Raw genomic sequence first — 21,427 nt, forward strand, 5'->3', positions numbered from 1 at the left:
CGAGCAGATTTCAGGTTATATGCAAACAAATGCTAAGTAAGCCAATGATTTACATCAGGAGATGGTTACATTTCGTTTTTTTTGTACATGTAAATGGATTGTTAGACATTATCATAAAAAAAAAGCACATTAATTTTATAGTTACAACAAGAATTTTATATAAATAGGGCTAAGATAATAATTAGGAGAGATTAGTGTAAAAATAAATTCGTTATAAATTTTAAAATAAATAATTCATAGGTATAAGTCGTTATAAAATTAGCCACTCTCTAATTTGAAAATCCGTTGACAGCCAAAGAAGAGGAATTCGCACAGTTTGAGAAGGCTGTGAATGAGTCATAACAAAGACCACCTGTTGAGTGCGAATAGAAAGCTTTGTTGTTGCGAGTCGCTGTGATGGTTTTGGTAGTGTTTTGCTTGTGAGAATCATGTCTGTCTTATTAAAAAATGTAACGAACGGCATCTGGCATGCATTTAATGCACTAGTCGTTGATAAAAATGGTTTGGTAGTGAAATCTAAGCTGAAGGTACTGGAAATTTGTGATAAATTACTGCTGCAATGTTTTTACTATAAAAGGCGATATAAAGAAGTGTTGTTTGCCTCGATGTTTTGAAATGTAGGTGTGTCATCTACTTACCATGTATGGTTTTTCAGGTTTTGACTGCAAATATAGGCACTATTCTGGATTTATATGGAGTTGAAAAGGGCCTGGAACATTACCGCAGTACTAAAGAATTGAATTTCGAGCATTTTAAGTATTATCTACAGAAAGAGGTTTGTATACAGATTTAACACCTATTTAATTTTATATTGTTGTCTTTAGACCTGTGTCGTTATACTATAATATTGGAAAAATTACATCAATTTGTTATACCATACAACAGAAAGACAATTCACAAATTATGTATTAGTCATAAAAAGCAAACCATTTGTCCAGATATGACTCAGTGGCTGATCCAAGGGGGGGAGGGGTGGGCAATGGATGAAACCCCCTATCTTCCCAAGCATCCGCCAAACTTTTAAGTCCTGAAGGAAAAATTTGTAAATAGAAACTATTTGGACTAAATGTCATATAGATGTATCATCGAAATGCAAATTTTTTAATTCAAATTTATATTGTTTCAAAAAATCGATAATATTTTTTTTCGGATAGTCAAAAAAAATTTCAGTTATGTTGTATTATAAAAAAATTAAGTAAAAAAAGTTGCAGTGTTTGTTTTTTAAGCACTCTGACTGAAAGGTACTTTAAAGTTCTTTTTACGCTTTAAGAATTATAAAATTCAAGGTAAATATGTAGTGTACGGATTAGCGCCAAAAAAAATCGTACAAATCTGAAATAACTTCCATTATATGCTCTTTTACATCCTCTTTTCATAACCGCCTGCGGAGATAAGAAATTCCAATTACTTTTGGAGATATCGCCATTCTTATTTTGCATTACAAGACCTATGTAATCATTCGACCGTCGCCATTTTATATTTTGCCGTGTGCGCGCGCGTGAATGCCTAAATAACAGAAATGTTCCATTAGGTAAGGTTAGTTACATTATAAATACTTCAAATTAAACGGAAATAAAAAATAATATCAATTTATTTTACTTGTTGTATAGTTTTAAGTATTTATAATGTAACTGACCTGAACTAACAAAACGGGACAAAGGTAGATTAGGTCAGGTCAGCTACATTATAAATACTTTGAACTGAATGAACATTAAAAATAATAAAATTAATTTTAATGGTTGTTTAGTTTTAAAGTATTTATAATGTAGCTGACCTAACCTAACAAACCGGAACAAAGGATTAACAGTAGGAACGAACGTAATTTTTTAAAGTATTAAAATTTGAAACGTTAAAAACTCACCTAAGTTGGAGGCGGCCTATTGGTTCATTTGAATATTGGCCTATCACGAACTATCATGTGACAACATTATCCAAAACAAAAAAAAAAAAGATTGAAACTCATAAACAAAAAACAATGTGCAGGTATAGTGATTAAAATTTAAAAATTCAATATCTCCAAAAGTAATTGCAATTTCTTATCTCCGCAGGCTGTAATGAAAAGAGGACGTAAAAGAGCATATAATAAAAGTTATTTCAGATTTTTATAATTTTTTTTTTACAATAATTAAAATTTAAAAATTTGATATCTCCAAAAGTAATTGAAATTTCTTATCTCCGCAGGCGGTTATGAAAAGAGGACGTAAAAGAGCATATAATGAAAGTTATTTCAGATTTGTACAATTTTTTTTTGGCGCTAATCCGTACACTACATATTTACCAAATTCAAATGTGCATTTCAACTTTGAGATGAACTGCAGCCAATCAGATGGCCCAAAAAATTCCATCCATCCGTCAAAACCTTACCAAGCTTTAAATTTCGATGAACGGATGTAGGAAATTTTAACCTTATAAAGGTCTGAAAGGTATTTAGTTGATTTTAAAACTTTTTTTTGGTTGGTTTATTTGCTAAGCTGCTTCCATATTATGTTGTTAAGTTAGATGTTTGTAACAAAAATTGACAAGACACAAAAATGTAAATAATAACATACAGTGACAAAATATATGTAAATATATAGTAGAGAAAAAAAAACATAGTTAAGTGATTTATAAGTGCTTAGCATGCATAGTTATCAAACTAATAAATCTTTAAGAGAAATATTTTCTCAACAATTTAAGCCTTCTAGTCAGTTGGTAGCATCCAAGTAGAAACATATTTTGACGGATGTTCGGATCATTATGAACAGCTCTGAGATGGATGACGGACATATATGACGGATCATTGAGCATCCAGCTTTAAAGGAACAGTGCTGAGCATATAAGAATTCCCTTTATAGTTTTTAATATCTGGTTTACAAGTTCATTTAAATAAATTTTAATATCCTTTAAACAATAATACCTGCAGCGTAAGAAAAATGTTAACTTTACAGGAAATTTAACTAAAAACCTTATTGAAATAAACTTGTTCAATATATGTGTATTAAGAATTTAATGAAGCTGAATAATTTTAATACACTTACATTAATAAATAAAGGATGTTCTATAAAAAGAATACTCCTTTGTAATAGCTCAATTAACAGTGGCCACAAATAATGAAAAATGGGGTTAAAACATATCTAAGTGGATTATACTCTTTTAAAATCAAAATAAGTTCTGATTAAAAAATAATAATTAATTGCTCAATTAACAATAGCCCAAAAAAAAGTTTCTTAAATATTTGTAAAGTGGATTAAGCCTATATTCTTTTAAATATCAAAATTTGTTCTCAATTGATGATTGTAAAAAATTAATTTCAACATTGTAAATTTTTTTTGGTTAAATTATTAACGCCGTGAGGTGCAGGGCACACAGTCTTGGAGCCCGCTCGCCAAACACTAGTTTCAACATAAAAATAAAGAAATAACTTATGGAGCTTTATGTTTAGAGATTCGAGACTAACTTTTAGTTAATCTCCTCGCTTGTAAGAATTTGATTATTGATTTTGGTTATCTATTTTTAGTTGCTTTTGTCGGAAAAAAAAAAGTTTTTTTGATAAAAAATTTTTTAGTAAATAACTAATAACTCAATTTTGGGTTCCACACACACTAATCACAAAACCAGATTGAATTTTCTGGTATATTATAATTGCAGTTCCCTGAGCGAAAGTCTAGATCCGCATTTGGCAAGACTAAGGATGTTAATTTGACAACAAAAAAAACACAATAAATTGTGTAAGAAAGACACCCCAAACCACCCTTATGACCTGATGGTATGAATTATCCCAGAATTTGCCTGGATTAATTTTGGGTAACCACAGGAAACAGAAACCAGAATGGCCTAGCCGGGATTAATACAAATCTAGGCCTTGAATGCAGTTTCAGTGCTTTACCTGTGTAGCATCTTGCTCCATTTAATATTTACACTATCATCGGTGGCTAGAGTGAACAACATATTAGGCAGTGGAGGCCGTGTGTTCAGCCACCGACTGCTACTTGTTGAAGTTATGCTTTTATTATTTATTATATTACATCTCTCTGTTGACCCCTATACATGTATATCATACAATTGGGGTATAGAGAACGTCAATAATTGCACATATAAATTATAACAGAGATTACAAATAGATAAAAGCAAATACGACATATTAACAAATCATAATCACGATAAAACATGACAAAAAAAACAGCATACCTCACCATATTGAATAACAACTACCTATATAAATTATAAATGAGTTTTAAAAGAACTACATGAGTTAAAATATTCATTGATATTACAAAAACAATTCTTATGGCGCATTATGAAAAAAAATGATGAGAGTGAATTTTTACAATGTGCGTGCATCATGCAACGTAATATTCACAGGATGAAAAAAAGGCTGCATACAAATAAAAATTATATATGTACTTTTAAATCTTATACTTCAGTGATTGATATTGAATACTGGTCCATATCTGTATATAAAAAAAAATTATTTATTGTGAATATTAGTGATATAAATTATGTTTATAACCGTTTTCAAGTGTATTTGTATAAGTGAGGTTAGGGTATCCACGGAAACAAGCAAAATCTGAATTTCCTTAGTGAAAATTGCAAACAGATAAGTTGATATACTGGTGCTACAACCGTGGTGGTTGAGTTATCAAGCCACTTGTGTACCCAAGGCAATCCGGGTTCTACTACTTTTTTTTGTATGTGGGGAAAAATGTCAGATGTCGCAGTGACCAAGGCTATCGATAGGCAGGGTCGGATTGGGGGGGGGGGGGGGGGGGTTGGAATTTAGAGATCTTTTTTTTTAATGCCAAACAACATGACAAAACAAGAAAAACAAACACACATCTCTGAGGCTCTGAGGGAGGTATGTAAATTTTTAATAGAATTCTTAAATGAAACCTTATGAGTTATGTGATAACAAGCATATTATGTTTTGCAGCTATGGCCATGATATGTTTACATTCTTTAGATTATTTTTTTTTTTTTTAAATTTTGGAGATTGAAAAGTTGCACATTAAGTAGTGGGGAGAGGGTCCAACAAAATAAACAATCTCCTTGGCCCTGTGTTTCTCTGAATGGCCCTGGCAGCGGCTGGTGGTTTTTCTCAGGTTGCTCCCGTAGCCTCCTACCCATTCTCCCTGTGAAGGCTCCGTCAGCAGTTTTCTTAGTCTAATGACCTAGATGTCGATGAAATGTTAATCTCAATTCCTTTCATTACTATAATTTGAGAGTAACAACTTAATGGAACAAGTAATATTGCATTTCTGTAAAGTATCACGAACCTCTTTTTCTTGGCAGTGCTAATTTACTTTAAAAAAAAAAAAAATTCTTAACTGTACCATTGCGTAGAGAAAAGTCTAAAGAAAACGAGATTACAAATGATTCCGCTTGGAGTGCTGATCGCAGTGGTTTCAGCCATTCAGACTAGGGTCTGGTATAGAACATGGAAGTACAGTAAAGTCTTGCTAATTCGGACTAGATGGGGCCGAAACCTGTTTGAATTACCGAAAATCCGGATGAAATAGAATTTGCCTTAAAACGCACACAATACCAGTTTTAGATGGGTAAAAATATGAGATCGAGAGTTCTTTTTTTTTTTTTTTTTTCATAAATACTTTATTTTATACATTAAATCTAGTGTAGGTACTACCGAATACAAAGACATAATTTCTTAATCTACGATCTGATGTATGATTAACAAAACAAAACAAAAAATCCTGCTTGTACAGTAAACTCCCTATTATCCACGAGCGGATGATCCACGGTGCGGATTATCCGCGCATGCTACGAAAAAATACAGCACTTATGTAAATCTGTATTTTATTACAAGTGAGCAAATTTTAACGCTACTGACGAGTGTATTGTGTGCAGTATACAGTAAAACGCCACAGGCCTTCTCGGAATTCATGCAGTGTCTAATGAAGTCTCTGAGTACGTACAATACTGTATCTTTGTTTTGAAACAAGTACCGAGCATTTTTATGTTTACATTACTGAAATGTACTGTATGTTAATTATTCAGTAAAATACTAAAATTTTAGCATCATTTAAAATTTTTTACTGTTAATTGTAACTTTTACTTTACATAAATTTTTAGATTTTTAAGTTGTAATTATGTTTCCTTTTTTTTTTTCCTTTCCATTTTCGGCTCTTTTGCAGATTATCCGCGGTGGCCCTGCCACTTAATTTCGGGGATAATCGAGAGTGTACTGTATTTGTTAAATCCTGTCCGAATGACTGATGTGCGGACGAGCTGTCAGGCGTCGTGCTTGTTCCCCAGTTGTTCTCGTCGCTGCCGGACAGCTCCTCGCTGGCGGTGATGCGGGACTACGAGTACCGGATCGACGAGGTGTGCTGGCTCGTGTGCAAGAAGCACTACCTGCAGCGCGACAAGCCTGTCTTCTCCGACGCCTGCGTCTTCAATCTGTTCCGCATGTTCTGCCTGCTGGCCGACCTCGTGCCCGACTCGGAGACCACCTTCCAGGTAACGACTTCATGTAAGCTTTTGGACATACGCCGTTGCTGAGCACACGTATGTCTGTAGAAGAAAACTACAAAATACTCAAAAGACAAAAACACAAATTAAGCAAAAAATTGCTGTTGTCAACAGGATATAAACACCACATAATATTCCATAACAGGAATATGGTCAACAAACAAAGAAGAACAAAGAAAAATGGACTAACAGAACGAAAAAAAAAAAAAAACCCTCACAAATGATGACAGCACAAAAATATTGAACCCCAAAAAAATTCAGCACAACAGTTGAAACTAGACAAAAACACGACCAAACGAAAAGACGAAACAAACACAATAGTTTTCCAAAATATAAGAGAATGAAAAAACCCCCACAAATGATGACAGCACATAAATATTGAACCCAAAAAAAAAAAAAAATTCAGCACAACAGTTGAAACGAGACAAAAACACGACAAAACGAAAAGAAGAAACAAACACAATAGTTTTCCAAAACAGAAACAAGCGACGTTTCGGGAACTGCTATCTGCTCCTGTCCTCAGGCAGAGACGCACATGGTACGAAAATACAGGTGCGACTGAGTAGGGGCTGGAAAAATGTTGGTATTTCAAAGATAACACCTTCCAGGTAGCGTCCCGTGGCGGGTCGCGATTGCCGACTGCAACCCCCGTGTGCCAACTCATCGGCGTGACTCAAACACAGGAGCACCGAGTCCGTGTCAGAATTGTTCACATACTGTATAATGACTTTGTTCCCATGCAACTTCTGCACCCAAAAGTTTAGTAGGTAGAGAGGAGAAAAAGTCATGGATGTTGAAGGTGTGAAGGAAGTTGATATTACCACCCAAACAAGCAAGAGCTAATGAAAGGAGTTATTTTTGTTGAAATTATATGATATAAACTATAAGTTTTGCTTGAATGTGTAACAGAGTTTTCTTGTACTCTTTTTTCTTTTCATACCTTAATATTTGTTTTAAATGTTACCCTATATATTATAATTATAACTTAATTATTTATGAATACACATTATTGTTTGTGTTCAATGGCTTGTGTTGGGGGTTGTAAATGTGCATTGGTATGTACATGGTGATGTGTATTGGTTTGTGTGTGTTGGTGATTTGTATTGGTGTGTGTGTGTTGGTGATTTGTATTGGTGTGTGTGTTGGTGATTTGTATTGGTGTGTGTGTGATGGTGATTCGTATTGGTGTGTGTGTTGGTGATTTGTATTGGTGTGTGTGTGATGGTGATTTGTATTGGTGTGTGTGTGATGGTGATTCGTATTGGTGTGTGTGTTGGTGATTTGTATTGGTGTGTGTGATGGTGATTTGTATTGGTGTGTGTGTGATGGTGATTTGTAATGGTGTGTGTGTTAGTGATTTGTATTGGTGTGTGTGTTGGTGATGTGTATTGGTGTGTGTGTGGTGGGAGAGTGCAGGTATGCATGAGTGAACATGGCAGTGGGCCCTGGTGAGTGTCGGTGGGTCCGGGCGAGGAGGTGACGCGGCGGTGGCGCAGGTGGTGGTGCCCGCGGCGGAGGTGGGCGGCGTCGCCAAGCAGCTGGTCACCTCCCTGGGGCTGGACTGGGACGCCACGGACTTCGAGGCCCTGTCGGGGGCCATCCTGGTGTTCCGCTTCTCCACGTTCCTGGCCGTGCTGGAGAGCAAGTACTGCGGGGGCGGCTCCTTGGAGCCGGAGGGACTGCGCGAGGCCGTGCACGACCTGTACCAGACCTTCCTGCAGGATGTCATCAAGAAGGCGAGCCCCTTCCCTCCCTTTCCACTCGCTCCACTCACAATCTCAATTACAATTTAATTCAAATTATAAAAAAATCCTTGCTTAACATCACGGCCGCAATCATGGATTCCAGAACATTTGCAGTTTTCGTTACGGCCGCCTTCTTAAAAATTCGTTTTTTTTTTTAAGCTGTGAAATTGGGAAGGATTTTAAAATTTATAAAAATTAGCCTTGATAATTTAAATAAATGACATTCCGCTATCTTGGATCATTAAGTCAATCCCGCCATTTAAAACTTCGTAAGTGCTAACGCCTGCACGTGGGTGGAACTCCTGTCGTTAATACCACAGCACCGTGTGTTCTGTCCGAGGTGAGGTGCTTCCACGAACACTCACTCTTTGACAGCTCATTAGTCTTACGTAAAATTAAGAAGTATAGATTCACAATTAGAAAGCCTGGTGGATATGAATCTCTGTTTTTAACCGACTTCAAAAAAAAGAGGAGGTTATCAATTCGACTGTATGTTATTTTTTTTTTATGTTTGTTACCTCAGTACGTTCGACTGGGTGAACCGATTTTGATGATTCTTTTTTCATTTGAAAGCTGGTGCTTCCCGTGTGGTCCCATTTAAATTTGGTCCAGTTCTAACAATGGCATCCATGAGAAAACCATATAAGTCTTAAATTTTCATTAAATGTGTGCGCGACAAAAGGACAAATAACTCAATATCACGCCAACCGATTTCGATAATTTTTTTTTTATTGGAAAAGACGTACTTCAAGGGTATTTTAATGAGAGTTTGGTTAGGTTCTGATCATGGGATCCATGACAAAGTAACGGAACTCTTCAATTCTTAGGAGCCTGCCATGGCGCTAATTAGCAATAGCAACATTTTTGCGTTCTTCACATGTCTCTTTTGAGATTGTCCTCTATGTAGATTTCCTTTGTTTAGATAGGCGTTTCTCCCTGACTTCGTTTGTTTCCTTTAAACGGCGCTTTCTCATTTGATCAGCACGTTTAGTAGGTCTACCCATATTCAGACAAATTAGTTCGTGTACTTCAGAGTCCCTAAAAATGAAAAAAATAAACATTTTAACAAAAAAAAAACCGACTTCAAAATAAACAATTCCAACACAAAATAATATGCACTAAAAAGTAAAGAAATAATTGTGTATTCTTCTACAACTTAATAATCAAATTACTTTTCCTACTCATCAATATGTATGTACGATCTATGTGTTTACCACGCAAGAAGGTAGGTAGGTACCAACCCACTTCAAATATAACTCAACACATACCTATGAATAACAAACAATGATCAAAATGTTTTATAGAGTTCTCCTAAGTAAAATGAAATGAAAAATATTAGACTACTTAAAAGTCAATCAAATTATTACTATAATATAATGTAGTTACAATTATTGTTATTTTTGGAGTCGGTGTCAGCCAAGGAAACACTACAATATACCTAACAATAACAATAAGATAATATTTTAATAAATAGCATACTTGGCTGACACCGACTCCAAAAATAACAATAATTGTAACTACATTATATTATAGTAATAATTTGATTGACTTTTAAGTAGTCTAATATTTTTCATTTCATTTTACTTAGGAGAACTCTATAAAACATTTTGATCATTGTTTGTTATTCATAGGTATGTGTTGAGTTATATTTGAAGTGGGTTGGTACCTACCTACCTTCTTGCGTGGTAAACACATAGATCGTACATACATATTGATGAGTAGAAAAAAGTAATTTGATTATTAAGTTGTAGAAGAATACACAATTATTTTTTTACTTTTTAGTGCATATTATTTTGTGTTGGAATTGTTTATTTTGAAGTCGGTTTTTTTTTGTTAAAATGTTTGTTTATGTTATATTGCATTAAGTCATTTTATTGCTGATAAGTCTGATTGTTGGCTGAAGCACCTTTCGTGAAAGTCTCATCTTACTGGTAACAGTGCGTACCGGAGATGTCAGTGTTTATGTGGAGTGCTGGGTTGAAACAGCAATCTCTCCTGAAAATGCACTGGGTTTGGGCTTCTGCAAGTGTATAGTCAGGGTGGCCACCCTAAAGTACCGAATAACTCATGTATTATTAGGATGTTACAAAAAAAAAATATTACAAAATTTTTTTTTTTTTAGTCTGAAATAATTTTAATTGTCATAGCCAGGTTTGAATTCTTATTTGCCATTTAATGATGTCTGTTTTACACATTTTGAAAACACACTTCTAATAACTGATTTATTAAGTTTTAGATATAAGATCACTGGCAAACATCTGCCACATTAAACATTTGTGATAATGAAAATACAGAGTATGGAAGGGTTAAGGGAAACTCATTTAAGATCTGCGTGTACAGAAAGCCTGCAAGCGGTGTATACTGCATCAGGGCTTCATGGAACAACTCTTGCCACAGAGTATGGCAGTGCCTAATAGGATTGGCCACTCACTCTCCGCGTATTTGACCACATGTGGTCCCGAAGCGCAGAGATCGACAGCGACTTTCCCGCAGAAATGTGACTTGAGTAGAGCTCTTCAATCCTCGGCGTCAGCTAGCCGTGACGACTGACTTCTCCTTGCTGGCGACTGACTGCTGCCCACATACCAACAAATAACTATACAGTGGTTTTGAAAACATCAGAGAATTTAATAATGTCCACAGGCTTTCATGGCCATTGTCTGAAGTAGCTCGGCTTCTGGGTTGTAGCCGTGTCCTTGGCGAATAATTCACCGATGTTTAGGTCGACATTGCAGTCGCCATCATCAGGGAGCAGTTACCCACTGAGGTTCTTACCAGTTTTCCTGCCTTTTAAGAACTGCTCCCTGATGATGGTGACTGCAGTGTCGACCGAAATGTCAGTGAACTATTCGCCAAGGACGCGGCTACAACCCAGAAGCCTAGCTACTTCATCAAAGAATTTTGTTGTTACAAAATCTTCTTGTGTAGGATTGCAGTATGTTAACTTTGATTACTGATGTTGTATCAAGTTGCTATATATAGGTACTCTTTAGTACTTGAATGTTTAATCACTACATAGCATGAAACAAAGTCGCTTCCCGCTGTCTGTCGGTCCCTATGTATGCTTAGATCTTTAAAACTACGCAATGTATTTTGATGCAGTTTTTTTTTAATAGATAGAGTGATTCAAGAGGAAGGTTTATATGTATAATACATGCATAATATAGTAGCGAAACACTGATAATTTTAGAGATTTCTAATGTGATGTCGTAAATAAACACATTTTTTTTGCGCTTACGTTGCAAACGCTGGCTGAACCCTAAGAGATAGATCATGCTGTTGGTAATTGTTGATTATATTTTGTTTTTAGTCGAACGAATAGTAAGTAAAATATTTTTTATTTAACTATCGAAAATTGTAGTTTAATGTAAGGTATTTAAGTTAAAAAAAAAAGAACTGAACAGAATAGGTATCTTTTGTTGTTGATATTTGTTGATTATCTTTTGTTTTTAGTCTATATTTATATTTATAATTAGTATATTTAGTATCGGAATTGCACCCGTGCGAAGCTGGGGCGGGTCGCTAGTTAAAATCTGAAATAGAACTGCTCACAGAAGTGTATTTTTTTATCGCTGGGCCTTAGATTGTGTGTCTGGCTCCTAAATTTTCTAGAGTTTGTGTAGAGGCCCGGGCTTGTAAGTTTGTGTGTGTGGAGGTGGAACGCGGGCGTGTGCGCTTGTAAGTGTGTGTTTGTGGAGGGGGAACGCGTGCGTCTGCGCGCAGGGGCTGCTGCAGAAGCGCGGCTACCTGCTGCCCACGATGCGGGAGTACTGGTTCGTGCTGCGGCCGGCCGAGCTCAGCTACTACAAGGGCCAGGACGAGCGGGAGGCGGGCGGGGCCATCGCCCTGGACCCCATGTGCTGGGTGGACGCGTGCCAGGGCTCGCCGCGCGACCGCGTGCAGCGCTTCGTGCTCAGCACGGCTGAGCGCAGCTTCGAGCTGGCCGCGCCGGACCACAGGTGCGTCGTCGCATCACACCGTTAGTGGTTGGCTGAACTGTGTTGGGAAAAGAAACTTCACACAAAACAAGGGGGTTGTCTGTAAAGTCGGTTTACGGACGATAATTTTACGTGATAACGTCATAAGAAAACATTGATGAAAAATTGCATACTTTTTTAATTTTCAAATATTATTTGCAGTTTTTTGCAAATTTAATAGAAATGATTATTGTTTAAATATAATCACGAACAATTAGTTAAAAAGCCCGCCTTAACCTGTTTGATATTATAGAAGATTTTTCTCGCACAGTGGTTGGCCGGTTCTTGCACGCTCGGCTCGGGCGGAACTTACAATTTTTCATGCGTGCAGCCGGCGTTCATCGATTTATAAGACGTTATCATGTCAAAAAATTTGTTTTATCTCATGGCCAGTTTCACCGTTACAGTTCAAGACTGGAATGATCATGGTTCAAATCACATTTTCTGTTGCACCATTGTGTTCGCATAGCTGAATGAAGATCATTGGGAACTTCGAGATGAACAGACAGCCCTGATAGTTCATAACAATGTTCTCTAATTGACATAGCGCAAGCTGACATTTTCGGAACGTGTACGCAATTTTTGCCAGGCATTCCTGTGATCAGACGTAAATACGAGAGAATAGATGAAAAAAATACCTGTTTTTTCATAGCATTAAAACCATTTCCAACAATTAATACCCATATTTTAAATGTTTAGTTTAATGTTCTTAAGGCTCTTTATTTCATCAATATTACTTTCCAAATGATATACAGTTTTTTTTCCACAACAAAAATATCCCTCTTTTATCGCATAATCGTCGCACTCGCATAATCATCGCACCCATATTTTAGGCCGTCAAAATTTGGTTAAAAAAAATCCTCTCGCATAAAAATTGCATGTTGTTTTTGGTCCCGCTATTAGAATCCGAGCGATTTGTGTGGGTATTTTTTCCGTATAGAACAATGTATTTTAAAATAGAAATCTAATATTTATTCGGACATTACCTCTTACTTATTTAATTAACGGAAATACGAAGTTGTCTGATGTGTAAATTTTCTTCTAAAGACTTTTAAACGTTATAACCTTTTTCTGTTCATCTCCGTCGCTGCGGTGTACCGCTTACAAAAGTGTAGCCAGCGCTCGTTGCAATCATTACTGTTTGGTTATGTTGCTTTCCGTATAGAGCGCGCACACGTAGCCGAATATCGATATCTTGCCGAGTGCATGCAGCGCGCGCTCTCTGTCGAGTGCAGAGTTAACTACATCTGATGGCCCGCACTCTTTCGTGTTGTGTATACGGCCATAGTTACGCGTTCGTTTGGCTTGCGTTTGGATCACAGATTTTATATTTCTATTTAAAGTTAAAAGCTTTTAGTTGCATGACTTATTATTTTAAATTGTTTGGCGTGCTCTTTTATACTTCACTTTTTAAATAAACGTACTTTCCATAAATGGGTTTTGGTTTTTATGAATAACTTTATCTAACAAAAAAATTCTTTTTCGCATAATCGTCGCACATTTTATTCTAAAATCAAGTTTCGCATAATCGTCACACCCCTACTTTTCAAACTTGATTTTAGAATAAAATGTGCGACGATTATGCGAGAAAACACGGTATTCTTACTTCAGACTGCTTTGTTTTGTTAACACTTTCAAATGTTAGCATGTGTGCTTGGTTGTTATCAAAAATCAACAGATACGAGGCAGGTCCCGCATGAGCTGTTGTCTTGTGCCAACCACGTCAACTATTTAATCTTCGTGTCACAATCTATTGTAGCGACTTTGAGCCGTTCCAGGCCAACAATAGAAAAGCACAACATTTCTTTGACACTGTTGCTGCTGGTTGCTGCAGAATGCTGCTGTATGACCTTAGGTTCATGCGAGCATAACTTTGTTGGCATAATGTTCAGAAGGATATCTAGACCATTCTTGGGCTAAAATCATTGGATTGTGGATCAAAACAGCAGAATTGTGCAACTGGCCATTAAAGCATCACATATTCACCCGTAAATGTGTGGAAAAACATTAGGTTGATTTATGCAGTGTACATACATAAAAATGGTGATACATACTTAAGTAGTAACAGCTTTAGTGCAAATATTTCTAACTGGAAATGTTTATTTATTTATTTTAACTTTTTAGCATAGGAGAAAACCTGGAAATGTTAGTGGATTTTCAGCAACAGGAAAAAAGGTGGGGAAATTTAAGGAAATTTCTTAGGTAGTCAGGCACTTTTTTTTTTTAAGGATGAGGTTACTGAAAAATTTAAGTTATATTAGAAATTTATTTTTATTTGTATTGATTTTATTTACACATTATTTCTTCCACCTTATACAACTTGTATCTCAGTATTACAAAAAGTTTTTCTTCCGTTATTTTTTGCTTGTAATTATATCAGCACTTTGATGTTTGTCTATTGCAATAGTAAACTTTTTGTAGCAGCCATGAGCCAGTCGCTATGAATTGAAAGAATTCTATTAAATTAAATTATGTACTATGCTTTAACAAAAACAAAAATCAACCATAAGAAATCATGTCCTAAAAATTGTTAAAATTAATATTGTGTCATTCGATACCTATGTTGTCCCCAATTCATTACTACACTGCAAGACGTGGTGACATAGAAAGAATGTGTTTGTTTACTTTTTTTCGCAGGGTAAACGTTTCGTCAACATTACAGATTGCAAAGTCAAAAAATGTACAAAATTACCTGGAACCAAACAGTCAGTTTTGAGTCCGGTATTTTAAAGGAACCACAAACTAAACATACATATCGGGGAACCACACAGGCCTGTTAATAATTATTAGTATTATTACCAATACACGCAGAATTTAGTACCATTATCATAGTCTCGAATGTTCATCTGACCACCCCCGTCTTAGTGTATGTGGTTACTGAGGCACCACTTTGACACTAGAACCCCGATTTTACACATGCTCGTGGTTCCACAGATTGCAATATTGTTGTACTTTTTGAACCAAATATATATTGTACTATTTGTGTGTATTTGGTATTAATAAATAAAATATTAAATACTAATTATTTTATTGAATTGTTCTTCCTTTTTAAAAATTACGCCTGTTTTGTGTGGTTTGGTTTAGCATGTAAGCCGTTCCATTTTTTCGGGAAGGGCAATGTTAAGCCAGTTAAAGAACAGCTCGCCACCGGCTGGGCATTGCCGTTGTCGCCGCCAGGAGCCGGCTGCAGTGGCTGGCCGCGCTGCGCACGGCTATCGCGCACTCGGGGGGCACGGACGGCTACCAGCGGCTGCAGGTGGCGCGCAGGCGGCAGCAGCGCGCGGCCGAGCTGTCGCGGCTGTGCGAGGAGAGCCAGCGCCGCACCAGCCAGATCCACGACATGGAGCAGACCAAGGCCCTGCTGCAGCAGGAGAAGATGGTCAGTCCCGCCTGCGTCTTCGAATGCCTGGAGCAACCAACACATTTGACGTGATAACGACTTATAAATCGATGAATGCCGGCTGCACGCACAAAAAATTGTCATGTTCCGCCCGAGCTGAGTGTGCAAGAACCGGCCAACCACCGTGCGAGAAAATCTTCTATAATACCAAACAGGTTAAGGCGGGCTTTTTAAGCTAATTGTTGTTGATTATATTTAAACAATTTATTTAGATTAAATTTGCAAAAAAAACTGTAAATAATACCGTATTGGCCCGAATATAAGGCGACCCCGAATATAAGGCGACCTGCAGTTTCAGGAGGCCAAACAAATGTAAAAATAATTTTTGGTAGAAATTAATGTGAAAATTCATTAGACATTTTGTGTTGATAAATCGTTTTTGCATTTATGTATAACAATTAATTTATATTTATCACATTACTTATTTAAAATAAGTTTGAATGGCCTACCCTAAAAGTCAAAAGAAACCAATTAGAAAATATTTACATTTTTAAATATTACACTAGAAATTTTTTCGTATGTTTACTCTAATGAAGCTGCATAATTGTCATCTTCAGAGCTGTTTATTTGTCTAGAGCTCGTTCACCGCCGTTCCACCGATGTGTGATTGTTCATTTTTCACAGTTTACTGTATCTACGAATTTAAAATTTTTACAATGGCTATTAATCACTCTTAAAATACAGCATTTAACTTTCCGTTTGACTTAAGCTACGTATTACCACAGAACAAGGTGTATTACTATTTAGTAGTGTGTTTAACGTAAAAAAAAGCAAACAAAGAATGCATCTTGCCGGAACAAATTAAGTGGCTAGCTGACATGATGAAGCATACGGCCATGAATAACTTCGGTTACGTGACCGCGTATATTTGTCCATATTACTCTCTGACAGAGAGAGTCTGTTCTGTGAATTTGAAAGAATAATCTATTATAATTATGAAAGGTTTTTACATAAATAAAGAGTGGATTATTAAAATAGCTTTTGAAGCAACGTACCAAATTCATGTTAATATGGCGTCTTCGTGCGTGTTCGGCAATGTTCGTTTTACAACAAAGAAATATTGTGGAAAGACAGTTGGCAGCCGTGAATTTCCAAACATTACATCCTAAATGTTTGTAAATGTAAACAATCGTTCTGAAAATAACTGTGATATTTTAGTACAAATATTTCCGTTACAAATCTGAAGATAAATTACCGTAAATGTTAACACGCGATTGTACACAAAGTACAAATATGAATTGTGAAATAAAAGGTTGCCATTTTGAGATGCTTCAATATTCACGTTTTTACTCAAGAACAAATATTTTAATTTTCAACTTCAAACAATTGTGAATTACTGCAATATTTGGTGGATTTATCGTTTTTCCCCGTGTGAGGTAACAAAGTTTTAGTTAATATAAAAAATCGTGAACGTTTTGTTAAACAATGTTTCTACTGTAGCTTTCAGCTTGGAACTAATGTTTGCGGTTCTGACGTCTTGGGTGCGAAAATAAGGCGACTTCCAATTTTTGCATCTCTCGTTTATGTAAAAATGGTCGCCTTATATTCGGACCAATACGGTAGTTGAAAATTTTAAAGTATGCAATTTTTTCCTAAATGCTTTCTTATGACGTTATCACGTGAAATTATCGTCCGTAAACCGATTTTACAGACAACCCCCCCTTTTTTTTTTTTTTGTAGAGATGGAGGAGTCTGCAAATTTTTGGACCGAGTCGAGTTGAACGAGTTCTGGTAATAATACCTTTAAGTCGGGCCGAGTCGAGTCCACACTTCATAATTTTTAAGTTGAGACTAGTTGGGTCCTTAAAATTCAAGCCGAGCTCAATAATTGCAGAAATTTTAAGAGAATAATTATTTCTATGTTTCGCTGTGTGTGTTAATGTACCATTACCATTATAATGTTTACATACGTCTTCAACCAGTGAGTCATTTATCACGTGACTAAGTAAAATGTAACTATAAAATTATATATCTTTAAAATTTAGTATTTTATTTGCTCCATATACCCGAGTGGTGTTTGTTTACATAAAGCATTTTAAGGATTTGCCGAGGGTGGCCGAGTAATTGTGTGTGGGTATTTCGGTTTTAAACTATGGGTATTTTTAGGAGAGTAAAAATGTGTTCAGAATATTTTTTTAGAAATTGAACGCCGGGTACAGTTTCTTGAAAGTACTCGAAAGGGGCTTGCATTACACCTTTATCTTCATTAAAGGCCGTGCGATGTTATGGTTACCGCTCGGATCACGTAGTTTCCCTGTGCGCCACGCCGGTTCAGGGGAGATGCCGTGCCGGAAGCACCGCGAGCGTCGCACTGACGCAGATACATTCAGAGCTTTAACGAGAATTAAATTTAAAAAAAAACATGTTATGTCCTGTAGCACGTTTAAAGCGTAATATTTAAGAAAAAAATTATTAGCAACGTAATAAATGGTACATAAATATTTGTCGTTTTAAAAATCAATAAGGTTTTATACCAAATTTAAATTATCATCAAAGTTTTTTAAAATTATATTTCTAATCTGAAAATTTAAATACAGTAGAATCCCGCTGATGCGACCCCTCACGGTTTCCGGAAAAACGGACTTATAAACGGAATGGTCGCAATAGAGAATTTGGGGTGTCACCGCATCGTTGGATACATACACGTGAATGCCGCTCGGGCAGTGTCTAGCCGAGCTCGGCGCGTCCACTATCGCACGAAAAGCCGTCTCAGCTGTCATGTTATCTTACCCGCCCGCAAAGCCGCTGTGGTAGCTGTGTTTTTTTCTTTTTTTTTTTTTACGCTGTGAAGGGATGTGGAAAAGATAATTGCTTGAGCTGTAAAAATAAACATCGCTGATGGCAACGGCGGGAGCGCATCCTGTCGGTCTGTCGCTGTGATTATGTACTCCAAAAACATGTCACAGCATTTCAGGATAGCATTGTTCTTATATCTTTCGTTTATAGCCAAATGTTTTCTACCTGATCCACACAAGTTATTTCGCCACGTTTTGAACGAAAATAACCACCAGCCGGCTAGCATAGCCTTACTCACGTGACGCGAATTCACGTAGCGCAAGTATTATCGGAACCCATTGTTCGGGGTATGCAAGTCCGAGGTGTATAGAATAATTCCACGCAATTTTTTTTTTTTAGCTGCGCATGTGCGAAGTCAGCGATGTTATAGAAAAATAGCCGAGAACCAAACACCTGGCAACGTCGTTAACACAGTGAAAACAGCGAAAACAGCTTTGTGTGGCCAGTGACACCTGAGATGCAGCTAGCAAGATCACATCACACTAACCAGTCGCAAGACAAAGGCACGGGACCGGGACGGCAATAGACGCGCGCGTATTTGCTATCAGGTGATGCGCGCAGATTACCGGTATTGGCTAGCATGGACAGTTTAGAGGGGTGGTATCTATTTTTAGCCGTTTTTTGTATGCCTGCCTGCTTACAGTACAGCGCTCACCAAGATAAACGTGAACACAGCGCCCAACAAAGTGTAACAGACTTGTTTTTCAGCCGATTTTACTCAAATTTTCGACTTTCTCTGTTCAAATTTTTCATGGTTCTCAAAAAACGGTCGTATAAACGGAATGGACGCATCAGAGGGGGGTCGCATCGGCGGGATTCTACTGTATATATTTTTTTACCTAAGCCGCTTTGCATTTGAGTGGCTAGATTTCCACGGGTTTTCTTAAGTTTGACTTGGGAGAGTGAATGTGCTCACGGCCGGCGCGGTGGCGTGCGTGCTGTGGCAGGCGCGGGCGGCCGCGGAGCTGCAGGCGCAGCACCTGGAAGCCGTGCACCGGCAGGAGGAGAAGCGCCTGCTGGAGCTGGAGGACGTGCGGGCGCGGCTGGAGCGGCTGCTGGAGGAGGAGACCCAGGCCAAGCGCGACGAGGAGATAGTGCGCAACCTGCAGGCCCGGTGAGCCCCGGCACGGACCGTGTACTCGCGTTCCAGCATCAGGAATAGGGCTGGGCCGGTGCCGATCACCGATCACAACAATCGGCCGATTTTAACACATCGGCATCGGTACAGATCACCAAACGTTGATCATTACATACTAAATCAAAATTAATAAACACTGAATTAAGCTTTAAAATGCAAAGTTGTACATTTCAAATTTACTTACAAATTAACTAAATAAGGTAGGCCTACAATCACTTATCAACAAAAACACGAATTTACAGTATTAATTTGCATATGGGTATTTTCAAAACATGCCAAACCATTATTTTACAGAGTTTTTAATAATTCACAATAAAAACTTCGATTTTTATGAAATAATACTAATTTTAACTTACGCCTATTGCTCTTCGGAAACCACAGCCATAGAATATTGAGTGTTAATTTTTAGATTTTTATTATTAACATCAAACAAGCTATATAATTCTTTATTTGTCTGATCGGCAATGATCGCGCCGGTCTTCAGCGCAAATGATCGGTATCGGAATGATCGGCAATTTTAGTGATCGGCCCAGCCCTAATTAGAAATTATACTTAAGTGGCGTAATAATTAGTAGAAATTAAATAATAAAAGTACTATAGTGATTTTATAAAATATGGTTGGGGAACAGGCGCGTAGGAACCGGGGGGGCGACCCAGGCGACTGCCCGGCCATAACATTTCATGGCCGGGCAAAGTGATGGTTTTGCCCGGCCATTGCATCAGATGAACAAGAGGCATTGTCTTCATTGCAATGTTAAGTGGTATTGTATGATTTTCTTGTCTGTGCGTTACTTTATTCTTAAAAGAAATTAAGACTTTTCGATAAGTCTACAGGCACAATAAATACGGCAACTGTTCTTGTTTTCTTCTAAATATTCACGTTTCACAGTGCTGATAGCGGAAATATTATAGTGGGATATAATACCAGTAAATATTTCAGCTCGTTGCAGTAGCTTACGCTCCGATTTTGTCCACCCTTGTCTACCTATGTCGGTGCATTATTTTTTTCCGCTCGTCGCTCGTGATTATTTCATCAAGTAATAAAAAAATTTCTTTGAATCTACTAATCATTGAACAAGAATTTATATAGCAGATTTGCAGTTATTTTAAAGCATCTTCACTCGCCTATTCTGTGGGGTTCACATTTAAACTTATTCTTAAGGGGAGTCTGACAGTAAAAAAAATTAAAATATTGACTTTTTTAATTTTTAATACCAAAATAAAATGTCGACTTTCCTGAATAAAATTATATTAGTGTTATTGCGAAAAACTTTTTTCCATCCTTAGTTTTTTATTTTTTTAAAGTTTAACTGCATTTTTCGAAACATAATTTTTGTGATTATTTAATTTTAAATGCTAAAAAAATTTAAATTTGAAGGTGCTTGTAATTTATGTACTCTGTGCAGTGGGAAAATTCAATACATTGCCTTTAAAATGAATTCTACGAGGCGAAAAAAGAAAAGTGAACACTGTTTTGTGATGCCAAGCCTTAAGTAAATTTGTTAAAAAAAAAGTTAAAATTTCTGCTAGTAGTGCATTCTATTTTAATGCACGAAAGATGCTTAAATAGCACCATTTTGCTCCTTAGAATACAATTTTTTTTATACCGGGATAGAGCACCCGGACACCCCCTTTCTTAAATCCACCACTTATAATGATACTCTCCTTTGCCCCCCCATTAAATATTTGCTTCCTACGCGCCTGTTGGGGAAGTAGAATAATACAATCAAATTAAAAAAAAATTAAATGAATAAGCAGAATTCAAAACTAATGTAAACATGCGTATAAAATTATATGTTTAATTTAGTAAAATTATTGAAATAAATTTTAAATAATAATGCAAATCAATAAATATGATGAATTTTTTTTATCTAAAGTATCAATTTTAATTATTTATTAAATTAGA

At 36.7% G+C, this 21,427-nt stretch overlaps 1 protein-coding gene across 1 annotated transcript in view; it reads left to right on the forward strand.

Annotated features, from left to right (window-relative positions):
* Positions 1 to 335: 335 nt before the first annotated feature.
* The window catches only part of LOC134531684 (differentially expressed in FDCP 6 homolog), a 31,702-nt gene continuing 10,610 nt past the window's right edge, over positions 336 to 21,427 (forward strand). Inside the window, exons 1-7 of the mRNA XM_063367490.1 lie at positions 336 to 527; positions 656 to 775; positions 6,250 to 6,453; positions 7,962 to 8,201; positions 11,934 to 12,169; positions 15,365 to 15,566; positions 19,331 to 19,497. Coding sequence (XP_063223560.1) covers positions 429 to 527; positions 656 to 775; positions 6,250 to 6,453; positions 7,962 to 8,201; positions 11,934 to 12,169; positions 15,365 to 15,566; positions 19,331 to 19,497 — 1,268 coding nt within the window. The 5' untranslated portion in view covers positions 336 to 428. The remainder of the gene's footprint in view (positions 528 to 655; positions 776 to 6,249; positions 6,454 to 7,961; positions 8,202 to 11,933; positions 12,170 to 15,364; positions 15,567 to 19,330; positions 19,498 to 21,427) is intronic.

The sequence above is a fragment of the Bacillus rossius genome, chromosome 1 (genome assembly GCF_032445375.1).
Source record: "Bacillus rossius redtenbacheri isolate Brsri chromosome 1, Brsri_v3, whole genome shotgun sequence".
NCBI classification, from domain to species: Eukaryota; Metazoa; Arthropoda; class Insecta; order Phasmatodea; family Bacillidae; genus Bacillus; species Bacillus rossius.